Source organism: Hypanus sabinus, chromosome 7, assembly GCF_030144855.1.
Source record: "Hypanus sabinus isolate sHypSab1 chromosome 7, sHypSab1.hap1, whole genome shotgun sequence".
NCBI classification, from domain to species: domain Eukaryota; kingdom Metazoa; phylum Chordata; class Chondrichthyes; order Myliobatiformes; family Dasyatidae; genus Hypanus; species Hypanus sabinus.
The window spans coordinates 97,285,636-97,305,210 of NC_082712.1; the positions used below are offsets into that span (position 1 = coordinate 97,285,636).

The window sequence follows — 19,575 nt, forward strand, 5'->3', positions numbered from 1 at the left end:
GGTGCTGAGGACGTGAATTATAGGGAAGATTGAATGGGTTAGGACTTTAACACCCAAAGTGCAGGAGAGTGTGGGGAGATTTGACAGAGATACACAAAAGTACAGCAATGCACCTGGAGCTGATGTGGCTATCCAGTCTTCCAGATAAACACATCCGCACCAGGTGCACAGAGCTGCAGCTCTTCAGAAGCATGCTGAGGAGTTGGAGCTACAGGGAGGTAGTCACCTCTAGGTTGCAGGCAGTAGTTACCCGGGTGAGTGTCATGTGAGAAAACGGCAGCTCAGAGTACCCTGGGGCTGTTCCCTTTAGAAATAAGTATGCTGCTGTAGCGATGTGCTACACACAGCGCTGAAATAACGACACGCAGTCTGTAAGTCGTTTCGAGACTAGTTTATTCAAACTTCGCGGTGCTGGTATTTAATCCCTAGCGCCCGCCCTCTCCGGGCGGAAATGACGTCAGAGGTGTATTACCAAAGTCTCCCCCCCGCGCGCTGGCTATTTGTGAGCCGATTCACCTGCACAGAAAGTGGGTCGCCACATAATCCACCCCCCCCCAGAACCGGCGATACACCCCCCAATGTCCACAGTCTGGATCAGCCTCTGTTTGGGAGGTCTGCCTCTGCGCCGCGGTGCTTGAATCTCGACCGGCTACACCAACGCCACTGGTTTGAGTAGGTCCACCATGAAAACCTCCTCTCTCCCCCCAATGTCCAGAACGTACGTGGACCCGTTGTTGTAGATCACCTTGAACGGCCCCTCGTACGGCTGCTGTAGCGGTGCCAGGTGTCCGCCCCTTCGTACAAACACAAACTTACAGTTCTGCAGGTCTTTGGGTATGTGGGTCGGGGTCTGTCCGTGCTGTGAAGTCAGTACGGGGGCCTGGTTGCTGAGCCTTTCACGTAGTCTGTCCAGGACTGCTGCGGGTTCTTCCTCTTGCCCCCTTGGGGCTGGTATGAACTCTCCTGGGACGGCCAGGGGCGCGCCATACACCAACTCGGCCGACGAGGTGTGCAGATCCTCTTTGGGTGCCGTGCGGATTCCAAACAGGACCCAGGGAAGCTCGTCCACCCAGTTAGGTCCTCTCAGGCGGGCCATGAGAGCCGACTTCAAGTGACGGTGGAAGCGTTCCACCAGTCCGTTCGACTGTGGGTGGTAGGCAGTTGTGTGGTGCAGCTGTGTTCCCAACAGGCTGGCCACAGCCGACCACAGGCTGGAGGTGAACTGGGCGCCTCTGTCGGAGGTAATGTGGGCCGGTACCCCGAAGCGTGCTACCCAGGTTGCGATCAGTGCTCGGGCGCAGGAATCAGCAGATGTGTCAGTGAACGGGACCGCCTCTGGCCACCTCGTGAACCGGTCTACCATAGTTAGGAGGTACCGCGCTCCTCGGGACACTGGTAGGGGGCCCACGATATCCACATGAATATGGTCGGACCTCCGGTGGGTGGGTTCAAACTGCTGCGGCGGGGCTTTAGTGTGCTGCTGCACCTTGGCTGTTTGGCATTGCGCGCACGTTCTGTCTGGCCCAGTCACTGACCAGCTCGTGAAGTCTGTGCCATGCAAACTTGCTGGAGACCAGCCGGACGGTTGTCCTGATAGATGGGTGCGCCAAACCGTGTATGGAGTCGAAAACTCGCCGCCTCCAGGCTGCCGGGACGATGGGGCGAGGTTGGCCAGTAGCCACATCGCACAGGAAGGTCCTCTCACCTGGGCCTACGAGAAAGTCTTGCAGCTGCAAACCCGAGACTGCAGTCCTGTAGCTGGGTATCTCGTTGTCTGCCTGCTGCGTCTCTGCCAGTGCTGCATAGTCCACCCCCAGGGACAGAGCCTGGACAGCTGGTCTGGAGAGTGCGTCCGCCACAACGTTGTCTTCCCCAAGACATGCTGGACGCCCGTCGTGTACTCGGAGATGTAGGACAGATGTCACTGCTGGCGAGCCAACCAGGGATCAGACACCTTTGTGAACGCGAAGATCAACGGTTTGTGGTCCATGAACGCGGTGAACGGCCTTCCTTCTAAGAAGTACCTGAAATGCCGGATTGCCAGATATAGTGCCAACAGCTCCCGGTCGAAAGCACTGTACTTGAGTTCGGGTAGTCGTAGGTGCTTGCTGAAGTACGCCAGGGGTTGCCAGCGCCCCTCGATGAGCTGCTCCAGCACCCCACCGACTGCAGTGTCGGATGCGTCCACCGTGAGTGCGGTCAGAACGTCCGTTCTGGGGTGCACCAGCATCGCGGCATCTGCCAAGGCTTCCTTGGCTTTAACAAAAGCAGCCGCGGCCTCCTCGTCCCAAGTAATGTCCTTGCCTTTACCCGACATCAGGGTGTACAAAGGGCGCATGATACAGGCTGCTGAGGGGAGGAAATGGCGGAGGTGGGACAGATGCTCCTGACTACTGCTGGCTATGATGTCGTCCAAATAGATGAACGCAAAGTCCAGGTCGCGTCCCGCCGCATCCATTAGCCGCTAGAATGTCTGTGTGGCATTCTTCAGGCCGAACAGCATTCTGAGGAACTCGAACAGGGTGATAAGTGCTGTTTTGGGGATGTCTTCAGGGTGCACCGGGATTTGATGGTATCCCCAGACAAGGTCTACTTTGAGAAAGATTCTTGCCCTGTGCAGGTTTGCTGCAAAGTCCTGTATGTGCGGCACGGGGTAGCGGTCTGGAGTTGTAGCCTCGTTCAGCCTGTGGTAGTCGCCGCATAGTCTCCAACCCCCAGCTGCTTTGGGCACCATGTGCAGGGGGGAGGCCCATGGGCTGTCGGACCGCCGTGTGATCCCCAATTCCTCCATCCTCTTGAACTCCTCCTTTGCCAGGCAGAGCTTTTCCAGGGGGAGCCTTTGTGCGCGAGCGTGGTCCCTGGGTCGGGATGTGGTGCTGAACCCCGTGTCTGGGCATGGTTGCCGTGAACTGCGGTGCCAGAATCGATGGAAAGTCCGCCAGGATTCTGGTGAATTCGTTGTCCGACAGCGTGATGGAGTCCAGGTGTGGGGCCGGCAACTTGGCTTCACCCAGGGAGAATGTCTGGAAAGTCTCGGTATGTACCAGTCTTTTCCCTTGCAAGTCGACCAGCAGGCTGTGAGCTCGCAAGAAGTCCACCACCAGGAGTGGTTGGGCCACCGCGGCCAGTGAGAAGTCCCACGTGAACCGGCTGGCGCCAAACTGCAGCTGCACTGTGCGGGTGCCGTAGGTCCATATCGTGCTGCCGTTTGCAGCCCTCAGGGTGGGTCCTGGATTCCTGTTGCAGGTACCGTACCCCGTCGGGGGCAAGACACTGATTTCCACTCCGGTGTCAACCAAGAAGCGGCGTCCCAACTGTCTGTCCCAGACGTACAAGAGGCTGTCCTGGTGGCCAGCTGCCATAGTCATAGTCAACGGCGGGCTTTTGTGCCCCACCGCTGGTGGTAGAAACACCACTGTTCACTGTCCTACTCACTTCTGCCTGTGTTGTGTGCGCCCCCCTGCCGGGCCTGGTCTGGTCCGCTGTTGGGCATGTGGCCTTGTAATCTGACCGACAGACACCATGCTCTCTGTCTTGGCTTTCCACAACACGTCTGCCCGGGCCGCCACCTTCCGGGGGTCGCTGAAATCTGTGTCGACCAGCAGCAGATGTATGTCCTCGGGCAGTTGCTCCAGGAACGCTTGCTCGAACATGAGGCAGGGCTTGTGTCCATCAGCCAGGGCCAGCATCTCGTTCATCAATGCTGATGGCAGTCTGTCTCCCAAACCGTCCAGGTGAAGCAGGCGAGCACCCCGCTCACGCCGTGAGAGGCCAAAGGTCCCAATGAGCAGCGCTTTGAATGCTTCATATTTGCCTTCTTCCGGGGGCGACTGTATGAAATCCGCAACCTGGGCGGCCGTCTCCTGGTCAAGGGCGCTCACCACGTGATAGTAACGCGTGGAATCAGAAGATATCTGCCGAATCTGAAACTGGGCTTCTGCTTGGCTAAACCACACGCGTGGTCGCAGCGTCCAGAAAGTCGGCAGTTTGAGCGAAACTGCGTGAACAGATGAAGAGTCAGTCATCTTTAGTCCAAATCCCGTTTGGACCGTCGGGGTCACCAATGTAGCGATGTACTACACACAGCGCTGAAATAACGACACACAGTCGGTAAGTCGTTTCGAGACTAGTTTATTCAATCTTCGCGGTGCTGGTATTTAATCCCTAGCGCCCCCCCTCCCCAGGCAGAAATGACGTCAGAGATGCCTTACCAAAGTCTCCCCCCGCGTGCTGGCTATTTGTGAGCCAGTTCGCCTGCGCAGAAAGTGGGTCGTCACACTGCTTCAGATACCATTGAAGGGATGACCACCTGGGTCTCTGGCGCTGGGGCTGAGAAGAGAAGTGGGGGAGGAGAGGACTATGTTCATGATGGGGGATCCATAGCTAGCGATGTAGACTTGAGATTCCGTGGACATGAAAGAGAATCTCGGATGGTACGTTACCTCCCAGTTGCCAGGATCAGGGACAGCTTGGAAGGAAGAGGAGGGGGAAGGGAGAGAGGGGAGAAAAAAGAAAGGAAGGGGAGGGGAAAAGAGGAAGAGATGGGAAGAGGAAAGGAGATGGGGAAGGAGGGGGTAAAGCAAGAGGGGAGAATGGGTGGAAAGGAGAGGAGAAGGAGAAAGGGAGAAGGGAAGAGAGGGAGGAGAAAGGGGGTGAGGGGGTCAGGTTTGTTTGTCACTGTCTCTCTCACCTTTATCCAGCCGTGTCTCTCATTCTCAGATCTGTATCTCCATTCCCCTTTGAGCTTCTCTGTCCCATACAGTCCCTACTTGGTCACTACAAATCCACGAGGGTTTTCTTCCGGAGGGAAGCATTCCCAACTCACCCAGCCCGCAGCACTGGGAACCGTATCCGTGTCCCGTCCCTCTGAGAAAAGGGGTCACCCTGCACGTTGGGCCTATTCCCCACGGCGTACAGACCTTCGGCCTCCAGCATCTCTTCCGAAACAGAGGGCCGATTCTCACAATGTAGTGACAAACAGAACCAAACTGGTGACCTGATCTTGCACACTATCCCACGCCAACTACTCCCCGATCCACCACTCAACGAGCAGGTTGAGTGTCCTGACGGAGAGACAACCTGAGGGAACATCTGTCCACCCAGGTACCGAAGTAAGAAGCAAACCCCTCACGCTGGTAACCGAGGTACCACAATCCCAAGGGTAACTCCACCGTGTCACAGAAACACAGGGTCATAGCACAAGAAGAGAACACTCAGTCCTCGATCCCTCAGCTGTTCCAGTGTCCAGTCCAACTCGTAACGTGAGGCGCTAGGACAGCAGAACTTTGAATTGATTCATTGATTGTGGGATCACTTATCTTTGTCTATTGCGTGCTGTTTAATACACCTGTAATCTTGTTAGCACCTTCAATCAATTGGTGTCTTGTTTTTAGGTAAACTTGGCACTGTTTTGAATAAATACTCTGGCACTGAGTCTGGTGCTGTGGCTCAGAAGAGTGGGGGGGGGGGAGGGAAGAGGACTGCGGTGGTGATGGGGATTCCTTGGTTTGAAAGGTAGATGTGAGATTCTGTGGATGTGAAAGAGACACCCGGATGGTACATTACCTCCCAGGTGCCAGGGTCAGGGGCATCTCGGATTGGGCCCATGACTTCTAAAGAGAGAGTGTTGGCATATATTGGCACCAAAGACAGACAGGAAAAGGGAGGAGGTCCTGAAGACGTTAAACCAGGAGCCCAGTAGTATTCAGTTTGGCTCGGTTCAGCCCACAGCAGGCTGCAGGGCAAAGCATTCCACTCCACATCGATTACTCAGATCAAACCACTCAACGACAATGGAAGGTAGAAAACACATGTCAAAGAGACAATAGTCACGGGGGTTTTCAATATGCAGGTATATTGGGAAAATCAGGTTGGTGCTGGATTGCAAGAGAATTTGTAGAATGCCTACGAGATAGCATTTCTGAGCAGCGTGTAGACGAGCCCTCTAGGGGAAAGGCTATTCTGGATCGGGTGCTGAATGGTGAACCTGACAAGAAAAGGGAGCTTAAGGTAAAGGGTCCCTTAGGATGCAGTGGCCATAATACGATAGGCTTCACCCTGCAATTTGAGAAGAATAATCCAAAATTGGATTTATCAGCATTACAGTGGAATAAAGGGAATTAGAGGCACAAGAGAGAAACTGGCGGACTCTAGCAGGGATGACGGCAGAGCAGCAATGGTTGGGATTTCTAGGAGAAACACAAAGTAGCATTTTAAAGGCAAGATAACACAACTGTGGCTGACAAGGGAAGTAAAAAAACATGAGAAAAGCAAAATTGAGCATTTAATAATGCGAAAATTACTGAGAATTTAGAGGATTGGGAAGATTTCATAAGCCAAAAGCCAACTAAAAAAAAAAGGAGGGAAAAAGCTAGCCAATATCAACGAAGAAACCAAAAGTTACTTCAGATATATAAAGAGTAAAACAGATATCAGACCTCTGGAGAGGTAGTAATGGGGTACAAGGAAATGGGCAGATGAACTGAACAAGACACCAACAGTATGCTGGAAGTTTAAGAGTACCAGGGGCAGAAGTGAGTGAAGTTGCCATTGCTAGGGAGAAGGTTCTTGGGAAACTGAAAGTTCTTAAGGTAGATAAGTCATCTGGACCAGATGGACTACACCCCAGGGTTCTGGAAGAGGTGGCTGAAGAGATTGGGGAGGCATTAGTAATGATCTTTAATGAATCACTGGATTCTGGAATGGTTCCAGAAGGCTGGAAAATTGTGAATGTCACCCCTCTCTTCAGGAAGGGAAGAAGGCAGAGGAAATGAAATTATAGGCCAGTTAGTCTGATTTCAGTGGTTGGGAAGATGTTGGAGTCAATTGTTAAGGAAGTGATTTTGGGGTACCAAGCCACATGATAAAATAGGCCAAAGTCAGCATGGTCTCCTCAAGGAAAAATCTTGCCTGAGAAACCTGTTAGAATCCTTTGGAGTAGTAACAAGCAGGATAGACAAAGGAGGATCAGTTTATGTTTTATACTTGGATTTTCTGAAGACCTTTGACAAAATGCCACAAGTGAGACTGCTTAACAAGAGAAGAGCCCAAGGTATACTAGCATGGATAAAGCATTGGCGGAATGGCAAGAGGCAAAGAGTGGGAATAAAGGGACCTTGTTCCGGTTGGCTGCCAATGACTAGTGGGTTCCACAGGAGTCAATATTGGGATTGCTTCTTTTTACGTTGCATGCCAATAATTGTCAGAATTCATTGCTTCGCGTTCAAGTTTGCTGACAATTCGAAGATGGTTAGAGGGGCAGGTTGTGTCGAGGAAACAGAGGCTGCAGAATGAATTAGACAGATTAGGAGAATGGGCAAGGAAGTGGCAGATGGAATATAATGCCTGGAAGTGTACTGTCATGCACTTTGGTAGAAGGAATAAAAGCATAGACTATTTTCTAAATAGAGAGAAAATTGAAAAATCCAAAGTGCAAAGGGACTTGGGAGTCTTGTGCAGGATTCCCTGAAGGTTAACTTGCAGGTTGAGTCAGTGGTAAGGAAGGAAAATACAATACTAGCATTTGTTTCGAGAAGACTGGAATATCAAAGCAAGGATGTGATGTTGAGGCTTTATAAAGCACTGATGAGGCCTCACTTGGAGTGTTATGAGTAGTTTTAGGCCCCTTATCCAAGAAAAAATGTGCTGACGTTGGAAAGGGATCAGAGGAGGCTCACGAGAATGATTCCAGGAGTGAAAGAGTTAATGCAATTTAGAAGAATGAGAGGGGATCTCATTGAAACCTATCAAATGGTGAAAAGCCTGGACAGAGTGGAGGTGGAGGGGATATTTCCCAAAGTGGGGGGTTCTAGGATCAGAGAGCACAGCCTCAGAATAGAGGTATGTCCAGTTTCATATGAGCCTAATTCTGCTCATATGAAATAAATAATGATGAGGGGTATAGATGGAGTAAATGCAAGCAGGCTTTTTACACTGAGGTTGGGTGAGACTAGGACTAGAGGTCATAGGTTAAGGGTAGAAGGGGAAATATTTAGTGGGAACCTGAGGAGAACCTATTCACTCAGGGGGTGGTGAGAGTGTGGAACAAGCTGCCAGAGGAAGCAGCTGATTGCAACATTTACAAGAAATGCTGGAGAAGTGTGCGGATGTGAGGGATATGGTCAGGGTGAGGGTGGATGGGACTAGACAGAAGGACAGTTTGGCAGGAACTAGATGGGCCAAGTGGCCTGGCTCTAACCTATACCACTGTAGAACTGTTGCAGTAGAGGAATGAAACATATACCTATCAAAATGTTAGACTGTCAGAAAAACAATGAAAAGTAACAAAAAGTATATCTGTCAGAAAACACCAAAAATATAAATATCAGAAAAACACTGCAAGCAGATATTGACTGATGGTGGAGGGGCTAAACTGTGCAAAAGCAGAACCTGAACATTCAAAGCTTTACGGTCAAAGAACTGGAATCGCAGGGTAAACGAGGAACTGTGAGACTGGAAGCTCTGTGGGTCAGAATAAAGTTTTTTTTACATATAATTCAGAAATGTATAACACCTTAAGTAATTAGTGGAATAGTAACTATACAATTGCTGAAACGTTACATCTTGATAAGAAATAATGAAACCCATATTCTCAATAAATCTGTGTAACAATGAAATAAGACACTAACAAAATGGACAAAATTGGAAAAAAAACAGCCTGTTTATTTGGCAATCTTATCACTCAACTTTAATTTACATTGTTGTGTACACAATACCCTGGCTTAGACAGAGAACCTAAGCTCTCAATTTTGATAAGAAGCACTTTGGTGTGGACGTTATACCCTGGTTTTGACAAAGAGAGCACGGGTCTTTTACAAAAATTATTGTTTTAACATTCTTAGTTTCTGGGAGGTTTCTGATGAACCCAGCAGAAAGGATCTCCTGAGGAACTGCAAAGAGAGACACCCCCACCCCCCCCACCCTGTGCCCTTTCACCTGACACTCTAGGTGGCCAGCTCCTGAGTTCTAAGGCACGACAACTGGTGAGAGAAACCAGACAGCGAGAACCACAACAGCAAAAGTCTAAATGAACAACCTTCACAGTGGTTTACCTTGCAGCTTCCTGATATGGCTTTAGAAAACCTGGTGGACGGAAATAGCAAATGGAAAAAAATCTGGTAATAATTTTTAAAGTCCGTCCAACAGTATTAAATTCCATTTGCCCAAGTTATTTTCCTGAGTGTCAGTCAAAAGTTGGTTAGCAGCAAACAGGCCAATGGCATCAGTTAGAATTTTAGCCCAGATGTCACGGCTAAAGGGGCAGGCTGTGGGTCTGGGGTAGGGTTCAGGCTTCTTTGAGTTTCAGTGACATACGCAGGACTGCCTTTGTCTCTCAGGAGCGCTGGAAGCTCTCGGACAATAATTAGGGTGAGATTTCAGCCCATGGGGAAGGTTGGAGAAGGGAAAATGCTCAGTATCTCTGCTCCCACAGAGGCCTGGCAGCCATCATCACACGCATAGGCCGCAGCTCAGCTGTCATTAGATAGCGGCAGTGGTAGGTTCACCCCTCTGCACGATTGCCCCAAGGAATGAGAGTTCTGCCATCAGAAAACCTCATGCGCTGCCAGAGAGGGCTTTGTCACTCGTGTGGGTAATGGATCCCGCCAGAGACCAACAACACACACACACACACACACACACAAGCCTTCCAACAGCCAACATTCGACAGGGAAAGCTACCACATTCAGTCTCCTCCCTTTCCAACAAGCAGAGAGTTTTGACAGCGGAAATCAGCGGGGCAGAAGGGCCAGCCCGAACCCCCGCCCACAACCCTGATTGTGACTTGCAATCCCAACCATCCCACCCAGCTAACTCGAGCACAGACCAGGAACCTGTGGGTTTGCCTGGGTTAGGCAGCAAAGTCAGCAAGAATTTATTACCTTCAACCAGATTAGATGTCAGGCTAATTCTCCACAGGTCACATTTCACTCCGCTTTGAATACAGATTCATTTTGCACACAACATCTTTTCACCATCTTCCATTCACAACACATTGCTACTATCTATAATTGTGTTTACATTCCGGAAGTTTCCATCAGTCAATTTTAAATTCAGGGAATTGATTGCTCAACCTACTTTCACTGAGAATCCATTCAGAAGTTTCCACGCTGGACTTGTGGGCTGTCACCGTGGTACACTCACACTGATTTCCGTGCAAGTGGACCAGAGGACGGTTTCGTCATCACCTGCAGCACGTCAAGCGATCTGCACCTCAGTGGCAGCAGCATTGTCGGGCTCCTTCAGGGGACGCTGGTCCGGTTCAAGCGCCTTGAAGACTGCCACGGGCTTGCACTCCCCCTCGGCTTCGGGCGGGCTGGCAGGGGGTGGGGAGGAGCAGGACAGGGCAGAGGGGAGGCCAAAGAGGACGAGGCTGGCCACCAGGAGGAAGATGCCAGCCACCACAAACGAGGCGATGTAATTGCCCGTCGCGTCGCGGATCCAGCCTGCGAGGAAGGGGAACAGAAATTTTAAGTCAGTTTGGGCAGCCCAGTAGAGTAACAGTTAGCAAAACACCTTTTTGTACAATTTGTATTCTATATTTTTTTTTGTGCATGGTTGTATTTTACTGATACCCTGTACATGCTTGCTATCATGTATGTGGGAGAACCAGGCCTCGAGCCGCTGGGTTGCCTGTTAACAGCTGCCAGGAGAGAGGCGCCACTGGGGGCAGTGTGGCTGGAGTCAGTGCTGCTCCCCCAGCCCACTCCTGCTATTCGCCTAGCAGAAGCCAAGTTGTATTGTGCTCCACTGCAGCATACATAGCTGGTTTATTTCTTTTCCGTGGCTGTATTTTACTCAAATGTTTATCTGCTTGCTATCCGTGATTGTTGGTATTACGTTTTGCATCTTAGCCCCAAGAATAATGCTCTCCTGTTTGGCTGCATTCATGGGTATTCCTATATGTTTGACTGTCAATTAATCTGGAATTGAATTCTTTTGCATATCAGTTGTTTGACAGTATTTATTTATGCATAGTTTTTCATAAATTCTGTTGCATTTATTTACTTGCCTTTAAATGCCTGTAAGGGAATAAATCTCGAGGTTTGAAGATGGTAACATGATAATAAATGTAGCTTGGCTTTACAACGCTAAAGATCACCGCTCAAAATCCACCGCTGTTGGTAAGGAGGCTGTGTGTTTTCCCTGTGACAGTCTGACTTGTTACCGGGTGCTCCGGTTTAGAGTTAGGTTTGGAGTCAGTGAGTTGTGGGAACTTGCGGGCTGCCCCCAGCACATCCTCACACTGTGTTGGTCATTGGCGCAATTCTATTTAGCAATGCGCCGCCAGAATGGCCGAAGCTTGGCAGGGCAGTGGCTCCAAATCAGACCCCTCAGCAGCACATTAAACCGAGGACCACGACTCCAGGGGAAGGGAAAGACCATCAGTACGATTGAAGGGAGGGTCAAAGTTCCCTCCAGTGCTCTGGGCCTTTGTTCATCAGTCAGCAACATCAGATAGCCTGCTCTCTACACCCCCCACCCTGAGGACATCACATCTAAAAACTATGTCCGCAACTCCACTGCCACGAATACTGCAGACTCCAGACATCCCACCTGCAAAAACTCATTTCAGGGAGGTAGCACCATCAACTTGCGGGAGACTACCGGGAGAGGTGGGATGGCTGCAAAAGAGTCGTTCCTTAGCAACTAGCCAGCTGGTTTAAATAACGTTAGCTATGCTAATGAACGAATGACACCCGTTAAACTCACCTCAACATCTCTTCTACATCTTAACCCACCATGGGCAATAGAAAAGTCACTGTTGCAAACAGCAACACTGTCATTATTTTTACCGCTATTAGGCAGGGGTACACTTTAGTGTAGTCTGGGGTGAAGTAGGTTTTCTATTTTCTGTTTTTGGATCTCCCTCTCTCTCTCTCTATTATATATTATATTTTATATATATAAATAAATATAACTTGCGGGCGTCAGGGAGCTGCTATCAATATGTGGGAGAATCCCAGAACGTCCGGGAGAGGTGGGATGTCTGAGACTCCAACTCGTGTTCAAGATAGGCCTGAATTCTCACTCGGGATCAGGAGCAGACAATAACTGGATACCTCTGCAGGCCCCTATGAACACCAACCCACTCCCCACTGTAAATACCGACACACTCCCTGGGATCCTCTTGTAAATACTGACTAACTGCCCAGGACCCCACCCTGTAAATATCAGTGCACTCCCTGTAAATACTGGCGCACTCCCTGGGACCCTCTCCCCTATAAATGCCGACACAGTCCCGGGAACCCCTATAAGTATACACTCCCCAGGGACCCACTGTTAATACTGACACATCCCATAAAGTGTCAGCATGTTTCTGGTGATGTATGTACATCAAAATACAGTGAAATGGGTTATTCTGTGTCAACAACAAACACAGTCACTATGGTGACACAGTGGTGTCAAGAAAACAACCTCTCCCTCAACATCGCAGAAACAAAGGAGCTGGTTGTGGACTACAGAAGGAATGGAGACATCAATAGATCTGGGGTTGAGAGGGTGAACAGCTTTAAATTCCTCAGCATACACATCATCGAGGATCTTAAGTGGTTTGTACTCACAGTGCTTCTTCCACCTCAGACAGTTGAGGAAGTTTGGTTTGGGCCCCCAAATCCTAAGAACTTTCTACAGGGGCACAACTGAGAGCATCCTGACTGACTGCATCACTGCCTGGTACGGGAACTGTACCTCCCTTAATCGCAGGACTCTGCAGAGAGTGGTGTGGACAGCCCAGCGTATCTGTAGATGTGAACTTCCCACTATTCAGGACATTTACAAAGACAGGTGCGTAAAAAGGGCCTGAAGGATCATTGGGGACCTGAGTCACCCCAATCACAAACTGTTCCACGTGCTACCATCTGGGAAACGGTACCGCAGCATAAAAGCCAGGACCAACAGGCTCCGAGACAGCTTCTTCCAGCAGGCCGTCAGACTGATTAATTCCTGCTGATACAACTGTACTTCTGTGTTAGATTGACTGTCCTGTTGTACATAATATTTATTACAAATGACTACAAATTGCACATTCTGACAGAAAAGTAACGTAAAGATTTTTACTCCTCATTGCTAGTAATAAGGTCAATGCTATCCAGTCTGAGGTTGCGCTGAGGGCAGCTGACAAGTGTCACCAACGTAGCATGCCCACAACTTACTAACCCTAGCCTGTACGTCTGCAATGGGGGAGGAAACCAGAGCACCCAGAGGAAACCCACATGGTAACAGGGAGAACGTACAAACTCCTTACAGACAGTGGGGGGAATTGAACCCAGACTAGGGGCACGGTAAATCATTGCGCTAATCACCAAGCGACTGTGACAGCTGGTTTAACCGATTCCTGAGAAGAACGTAGAACACTGGGCCTGTGGTCACTGGGGTTTAATCATTAAATATTTTCTGATTGTCTTAGTAAGGTAGATGGCAGGAGGCTCATTCCTCAGACCCAACAATTTGGAAAAGGATCCCAACACAGGCCAGGCACCGATTTCCAGGAGGTTGCAACTCTGCAGACCAAATCCGATCATAGGAGACTACTAGAGGTCATGAGTTAAGGGTAAACAAGAAAAGTTTAAGGGGAAAATGAGAAAAAATTTCCTCAGACAGTGGTGAGAGTGCAGAACGAGCTGTTCACGCAAACTTGATTTCAACGTTAAACTGAAGTTTGGATAGGTACATGGATGGTAGGGGTCTGGAGGGGACAGTCTGAATGCAGGTCGATGGGAATGGGCAGTTCTAAATGGTTCGGCACAGACTAAATGTGCTGTATTTTTTTCTGCAACTCAGTGAGGGGAAACTACCAGGAATCTGTTTCACTTGGCTGGAAACTCTTGCTCCCGATTCCTGGGGTCAGCTGTGGGACAGGCTGGAGGAGATTCCCTCTGCAAGTTGTGAACATAGAACAGTACAGGCCCTAGGACCCACAATGTTTAACATACTCCAAGAACAATCTAACCTTTCCCTCCATATTCCCATTTACAGCACATCCTCTCTACCTTCACCAATTTCTTGTTGGCACTTCCTCAAAGAATTCAGTCACATCCTACCCCTCTCAAAGCCATGCCGACTATCCCCCATTAGACTATGCTCCTCCAAATGCTTATAAATCCTGTCCAATAGTTTTCTCACCACTGACATAAGACTGATCAGCCCTTCCAAGTTTTAGGTTACAAAGCCTCAGTGGCTGGGGCATGCAGATTACCAGGCGCTGAGTGAATTTGCAACTCGTTCCACACTCTCACCGCACCCTGACAGACAGACAGACAGACTTTATTAATCCTGAGGGAAATTGGGCTTCGTTACAGTCGCACCAACCAAGAATAGTGAAGAAATATAGCAATATAAAACCATAAATAATTAAATAATAATAAGTTAATCATGCCAAGTGGAAATAAGTCCAGGGCCAGCCTACTGGCTCAGGGTGCCTGACACTCCGAGGGAGGAGTTGTAAAGTTTGATGGCCACAGGCAGGAATGACTTCCTATGCTGCTCTGTGTTACATCTCGGTGGAATGAGTCTCTGGCCTAACCAGTACATTATGGAGTGGATGGGAGACATTGTCCAAGATGGCATGCAACTTGGACAGCATCCTCTTTTCAGACACTACCGTCAGAGAGTCCAGTTCCACCCCCACAACATGACCAGCCTTATGAATGAGTTTGTTGATTCTGTTGGTGTCTGCAACCCTCAGCCGGCTGCCCCAGCACACAACAGCAAATTTCCTCTAGTGTTCCCATGAAACTTTTCATTATTTACCCTTAACTCATGGGTAAGGTGGAGGACCAGACCAACAGGGCCAGTCAAGGGCGAGAGGCTGAACTGCTGAGGTCTTGAGCACACTTCGCTGAAACCCTGCTGGGTCAGGAGGGCATCAAAGGGAAGATCGGCTGCAAACCTATGTCATAGAGCAAATCCAGATGAAATTGGACTGAAGTCACCCATAGGGCCTCTTGTTTGGAGTATACCAGTTGATGTATGAAAATGTAGGTCAGGGGGAGCAGTGGTGTTCTGGGACCCTTGCTCTTTGTGAGTTTTATCAATGACTTGGATAAGGAATTGGAAAGAGTAAGTTTGTAGGTATCATGAGGTTGGTGGTGTTGTGGATAGTGAAGGTTACAATGAGACGTTGATAGGATGCAGAGCAGGCTGAGAACTGGCAAATGGAGTTCAATGCAAAAAACCGTGAAGTGGTTCACTTCAGAAGGTCAGGCTGAAAGGCAGAGCACGAGGAACACTAAAGTTAGTGGTGCTGTGGACTGTGAGGATTGTCAAAGAATACAGTTACAGATAGGGGCAGAGAAATGGCGGATAAAGTTTAACTCGAGCAAATGATAAGAGGAATTTCTTTAACCAGAGGGCAGTGAACCTGTGGAATTCATAGCCACAGATGGCTGTGGAAGACAAATCATTGTGTATGTTTTAAGTTGATGGAAGACAAAAATGGGGGGTCAACAGTGCATGGGATTCATGAGTTACATCAAGGGATGGGCAGAAAAAAGTTTTGGAAAGATTATTAGACCTTCTCAGAAGGAAGACCATGATTGCCCACATCATCAGACATGACACACAACAAGGGTGACAAAGACTTGTGTCTCAAGATAGATACTCGATTAGTAAGGGTATCAAAGGTTAAGGGGAAGATGGCAGGAGAATTGGGGTGGGGATTGTGAGGAAAAATAAGTCAGCCATGATTGAATGGTGGAGCAGACTTGATGCACCAAATGGCCGGACTCTGTTCCTGTACCTTATGCTCTAGGTGTGAGGTGCTGGCTTTTGAGAAGTGAATAGGGAGAAAGTATACAGTGCAGGACTGTTGGGTGCATTGATGTACAGAAAGCTCTTGGGGTCCAAGTTCATAGCTCCCCAAATGTGATCACTCTAAGTGGATAGAGTGGTCAAGAATGCGTATGGTATGCTTGCTGTCATTGGTCAGGGCTCCGTGGTATGCTTGCTGTCATTGGTCAGAGCTCTGAGTACAAGGGTTCGGAATTTAAATGGCAGTTACACTGACTGGCTCCATTGCAGCCTAATATGGGAACACCAATGCCTTTGAATGGAAAATCCTACAAAACCTAGTGAATTCAGTCCAGTAGACCACAGGTAAAAGCCTCCCAACCATTGAGCACATCTATACAAAACACGCAGCGTCCATCATTAAAGATCCTCCCCACCCAGGCCATGCTGCCACCAGTTACTCCCCTCAACCATCAGGCTCTTGAACATAAGTGGATAATCACACTCATCCACTGAGATGTTCCATTAACCAATGATCTCATTTCACGTTCTCATTACTTATTGCTATTTATTTACATTTGCTTTGCATTTTGTTGTTTTCTGCACTCTGGTTGGTCTTTCATGGATCCTGTTATAGTCACTACTCTATAGATTTGCTGATTATGCCCGCAGGTAAAGGAGTCTCAGGGTGATTACATTTGGTGATCATTGTGGTGATTACATGTAGCTCTGGTAATACATTTACTTTGGCCAGGCCACACTTGGATTTCGTGTGCGATTCTGGAAGGAAAGACGGTGAGGACTGGGAAGAGGTTTACCGGGATGCTGCCTGGGTTAGAGGGCCTGTGCAATTACAAGAGGTTGGACAAACTTGGGTTTTCTTTTCTGGAGCAGCAGAGACTGAGGGGAAACTTAAATGATTACGCGAGGCAGAGATAGGGTCAACAGGCAGAAACCTTTCGCCAAGGACTTAAGGTGAGAGGGAGTGTGGAGGTAAGATTCACTGTGGGTACCTGGAAGCAGATACGATAGGGGAATTTAAGACGCTGTTGGACTCCTCTCTCCGTGGTGCTGAGGCTGTGACACTGTTCTGACCGTTAAGCGCTCTGTGGCGATTTTCCCTGCTGTGTGATGAACTGGGACTGAAGCTACGGGCCAACTCTGGCCGCTCCAGGTCAATGGACTCAACTTGGTTCTGAATGCTGTTGCTTGCTTTATTGTTTGCATGAGTGCTGTTTTCCCCCCTCTCTCTCTCTCTCTCTGTATTAGGTGTTGGGTTCTTTCGGGCTTCTCGCTTTCTGGCTGCCTGTAAGCAAACAAATCTCAAGGTTGTATAATCTATCCGTTCTTTGATAATAAATGTACTTTGAACTGGACACATGGAGATACAGGGAATATGGATAATGCGAAGAAAGAGATTGAGTTTAATTTGTCCTCATGTACAACATGGACTATGGGCTGAAGGGCCTGTTATTGTGCTGACTGATCTATATCACAAGTATCCATGAAGGGATCAGAATGAATGGTTGAATTTCTACAGCCGGAGCAGGGAGACCATTCAGCCCCACATTCCCAGACCGTGCTAGCACGACCAGCGACCCAGGTTCAATTCCTGCCACTGTCTGTAAAGAGTTTGTACATTCTCCCCAGTGACTGTGTGAGATTCCTCCCACAGTCCAAAGACATACAGGTTAGAGATAGTAAGCTTTGGGTGTGTGATGTTGGTGATTCAAGGAGAAGGTTAAAAAGAACTATCCTAAGAAGGAAAGGGTTATTGAACGAGGAGTGTTTGATGACCCTGGGATTGCACTCACTGGGTTTATAAGAATAAGGGGTATCTCACTGAAACCTATCAAATATTGAAGGGCTTAGACACTGAGAGGTGTATTTAAAGCAAAGCTTGATGGGTTCTTCATTAGTGAGGACATCAAAGGTCACGGAGAGAAGGCAGGCAAATGGGATTGAGAGGGTTAATAAATCGGCCATGATCGAATGAGAAGACGAGATGGGCCAAAGGGCCTAACTCTGCTCCTACGTCTAAAGGTGCCAAAAGGTCACTGAAACTTGCGGGCTGCCTCCCCACAGCCTTGGACCTTGTTGGTCAATGAAGCAAGCTTCGATGTATGTGTGAATAAGCTAATCATCGAGAATTGTCCACTAGCTATTTTGTACCTGAGATCATTTACCCTGAGGTCCCTTTTGCCCAATCAAGCCCTCCCCTCCCTGACCCAGAGTCATTACCTGATATGGGGGCTCCCAGCAGTCCCCCCACGCTCTCCAGCATCTGCAGCAGCCCCAGCGCTCCATAGATCCTGCCGATCCCGACGATCTCAGGCAGCAGGGAGAACACCACGGGCGTCAGAGCCCCCGAGAAGAACCCATAGGCAATACCGATCAGCATCAACAGGTAGTAGGTGCGACCGAAGGGGAGGATAATCAGGCTGACGCCCGTCAGCGAGGTCCACAGGGCCAGGTTATGGACCAGGCGCAGGCAGCGGCGGTCGGCGAACCAGCCGCTGAAGAGGCGGCCAACCAGGTCAGAGACGGCAGTGGCAGACATCAGGAACGCGGCCTGGTACTCGTCGAAGCCAATCGAGCGCGTGTGGGCCACCAGGTGGATGTAAGGCACGAAGTAGCCGGTGTTGATGAGGGTGATAACCAGCGTGAAGGTGAGGAAAGGCACGTGCTGCAAGAGGGTGAGGTCCAGCAGGTCAGAGATCATCCGGCAGAAGGCCGGGCAACTGCCACTGGCACTGGCTTCTGGCCTCTGCGTCAACAGCAGGTCCTCCTTCAGGGTGAGGGGCCTGATGAGTGCCCCGCACGCCAGCAGGTTGAGCATCATTCCAGCGATGATCAGCAGCGCTCCCTGCCAGCTGTACACATCCAGCAGGTACTGGAAGAGCGGGGAGAAGACGAAGGAGGAAATCCCCACACCGGTGAAGGCCAGTCCCATTGCCAGAGTCCGCCGCCTGGTGAAGTAGCGGCTGATCGCTGCGATGGAAGGGGTGAAGACTAAAGCCCATCCGAACCCTGCCACACAATGGGAGATGGCATGTTAACCCACGGGCAAGACACAGTGCGGAGCCAACTCTAAAAACAGGAAGGGTTTGGGTGCTCTGGGAAGGGTACAGGGCAGACCTTCCTGGATTAGAGAGCATGTCTTATGAGGTAAGACTGAGTGAGCTGGGGCTTTGTAGAGGAGGAGGATGAGGACTTGATAGAGGTGTACAAGATAAGAGGTATCCATAGAGTGGACAGCCAGAGACTTTTTTTCCAGGGCAGAAATGGTGAATAGAAGGGGATATAATTTTTAAGCGGTTGGTGGAAAGCATAGGTCAGGGGGGGTGTGAATGTCAGAGGTAGTTTTTTTAACACTGACAATGGTGATACGTATTGCCAGGGGTGGAGGTAGAAGCAGATACATGAGGATTTTTTCAGAGGCTACGTGGGAGGGAAGGGTTAGACGATTGTTGAGTAGGTTAAGGTATCAGCGCAACACTGGGTGCTGAAGGTCCTTTACTGGGGCATGTTAAAACCCTCTGGAGTTGGTGAGGAAGGGTGCAGCAGGCAGGAAGGAGGCAGATGGCAGCCCACTGCGGTTCTGTGGGTGACACATGAACTTGAATGATGTGAGAAGCTGGGAGGTAATAAGTGGTCTACAGTCCTCTCCTGGCATATTTCTGATTCAGGATCTCAATCCAAACCTCAGCTGTTCATCCCTCTACAGATGCTGCCAGACCTGCTGAGTTCCTCCAGCATTGTGTGTGTGTTGCTCTGGATTTCCAGCATCCACAGAGTCCCGTGTCCATCAAAATTCTCCTTTCATCCCTTCATCTCGTCCACTGAACA

General features: G+C 49.5%; 1 protein-coding gene across 2 annotated transcripts in view; it reads right to left on the minus strand.

Moving 5' to 3' along the window:
- Positions 1-8,640: 8,640 nt before the first annotated feature.
- The window catches only part of slc16a13 (solute carrier family 16 member 13), a 43,921-nt gene continuing 32,986 nt past the window's right edge, over positions 8,641-19,575 (minus strand). For both annotated transcript variants that reach the window (XM_059975251.1, XM_059975252.1), the window contains exons 4-5: positions 17,968-18,756; positions 8,641-10,442 (exon numbers count right to left, since the gene is read on the minus strand). In XM_059975251.1, the coding sequence (XP_059831234.1) occupies positions 10,195-10,442; positions 17,968-18,756 (1,037 nt within the window). In that variant the 3' untranslated portion in view covers positions 8,641-10,194. The remainder of the gene's footprint in view (positions 10,443-17,967; positions 18,757-19,575) is intronic.